This window comes from Triticum dicoccoides, unplaced genomic scaffold (assembly GCF_002162155.2).
Source record: "Triticum dicoccoides isolate Atlit2015 ecotype Zavitan unplaced genomic scaffold, WEW_v2.0 scaffold22290, whole genome shotgun sequence".
Taxonomy (NCBI): Eukaryota; Viridiplantae; Streptophyta; class Magnoliopsida; order Poales; family Poaceae; genus Triticum; species Triticum dicoccoides.
The window spans coordinates 158,781-160,737 of record NW_021242778.1 but is presented as its reverse complement, the minus strand read 5'-3'; the positions used below and the strand labels follow the sequence as shown (position 1 = coordinate 160,737).

The following is a 1,957-nucleotide window of genomic DNA, read 5'->3' as shown; positions in this document are numbered from 1 at the left end:
AAACCATCTTTGGCTGCACAAAAGGTCATCACGGTTATCTCCGCAAAGGACATTCCTGTCGGCGGAAAGAATATCGGAACCAGCTACCCGATGCTCGGAGACGAAGCGCTTTTTGGAGATCCGGTTTCAGAATTTGCTGGTCAAACAGTTGGCATTGTGGTACTTGCTTCTTAACGACTTGAACTGAATTTGACAAAAATGAACAACCAGCAGTGCAGTAGTAGTGTTTGTTCACCGAGAACTTATGGTGCAATTTTGTGGCTTTGATGTTCTTCAGATTGCTGAAACGCAGAAGTACGCCTATATGGCGGCGAAGCAAGCTGTGATCGAGTACAGCACCGAGAATCTTGAGCCGCCGATTCTGACAATAGAGGATGCCATTAAACATAACAGCTACTTCCATACTCCCCCATATTTGGCTCCTCAGCCAGTTGGGGACTTTGACAAAGGGATGTCTGAAGCTGATCACAAGATCTTATCAGGAGAGGTAAAAATACTAAAATCTAGGAGGATGTTACATTAATTCTTAGTTTCGGACAAGGCCAAATTTGTGCTCAAACCTAGTATCTTGTTTGTTGATGTACCACAGGTGAAACTTGAATCCCAGTACTACTTCTACATGGAGACCAACACCGCCCTGGCCATCCCGGACGAAGATAACTGTATCACGGTCTACTCGTCAACGCAGACTCCGGAAATCACACAGAATGTCATCGCGGACCTCCTCGGCGTTCCGTACCACAATGTTCGTGTCATCACAAGAAGAGTTGGTGGCGGCTTTGGTGGGAAGGCACAAAAAGGATGCCCTGTAAGTCCCCAGACAATTTTTTTTTAGAAAAGGAGGATGACCCCCTCTGCATGAGGATGATGCATGCAACCATACCTCGTCCAACAATCTGCACGAAAGAGTGCCGAACATTCTTTCAGCTTCTGATCTTGGAAGAGGAATAATTGTTTGTGTTCCTCAGGTGGCATGTGCCTGTGCACTTGCAGCGTTCAAGCTGCGGCGCCCTGTCCGGATGTACCTTGACCTGAAGACGGACATGATCATGGCGGGAGGGCGGCACCCGATGAAGGTGAAGTACTCCGTCGGCTTCAAGTCGGACGGCACGCTCACGGCGCTGCACGTTGACCTAGGGATCAACGCCGGTATATCCCCCGACGTGAGCCCGATGCTCCCGGGGTTCATCTTCAGCTCCCTGAAGAAGTACAACTGGGGCGCCCTGGCCTTCGATGTGAAGTTGTGCAAGACCAACGTGTCGTCCAGGTCGGCGATGCGAGGGCCCGGCGAAGTACAGGGCTCCTTCATAGCGGAGGCCATCATCGAGCATGTGGCGTCCGTGCTCGCCGCCGACACCAATGCTGTCCGGAGGAAGAACCTCCACAGCTTCGACAGTCTCACGGCGTTCTACGGGAAGGCCGCGGGGGATGCCGCCACGTACAGCCTCGTCGACTTGTTTGACAAGCTTACCACGTCGCCGGAGTACCGGAGCAGGGCAGCGGAGGTGGAGCGGTTCAACGGCGGGAGCAAGTGGAAGAAGCGCGGCATCTCGTGCGTGCCAATCACGTTCCAGGTGACGCTCCGGCCGTCGCCCGGGAAGGTGTCGATCCTGAACGACGGTTCCATCGTCGTGGAGGTCGGCGGCGTGGAGATCGGGCAGGGGCTGTACACCAAGGTGAAGCAGATGACGGCATTCGGGCTGGCGGAGCTGGACGCCGACGGGGTCCTCCTGGACAAGGTGCGCGTGATCCAGGCCGACTCGCTGAGCATGGTCCAGGGCGGCTTCACGGGCGGGAGCACCACCTCCGAGGTGAGCTGCCAGGCGGTCCTGGAGTCATGCGCCGCACTTGTCGAGCGGCTCAAGCCCATCAAGGAGAGCATCGAGGCCAACTCCGGCGCGCCGGCGCCATGGAGCGCCCTGATCGCCCAGGCGACGATGGAGAGCGTGAACCTGTC

The 1,957-nt window shown here is 55.4% G+C and overlaps 1 protein-coding gene across 1 annotated transcript in view; it reads left to right on the top strand.

Annotated features, from left to right (window-relative positions):
* LOC119345299 (indole-3-acetaldehyde oxidase-like) overlaps positions 1 to 1,957 on the top strand; it is a 21,058-nt gene that overhangs the window by 16,609 nt on the left and 2,492 nt on the right. The window contains exons 3-6 of the mRNA XM_037615433.1: positions 1 to 159; positions 278 to 487; positions 590 to 808; positions 969 to 1,954. Coding sequence (XP_037471330.1) covers positions 1 to 159; positions 278 to 487; positions 590 to 808; positions 969 to 1,954 — 1,574 coding nt within the window. The remainder of the gene's footprint in view (positions 160 to 277; positions 488 to 589; positions 809 to 968; positions 1,955 to 1,957) is intronic.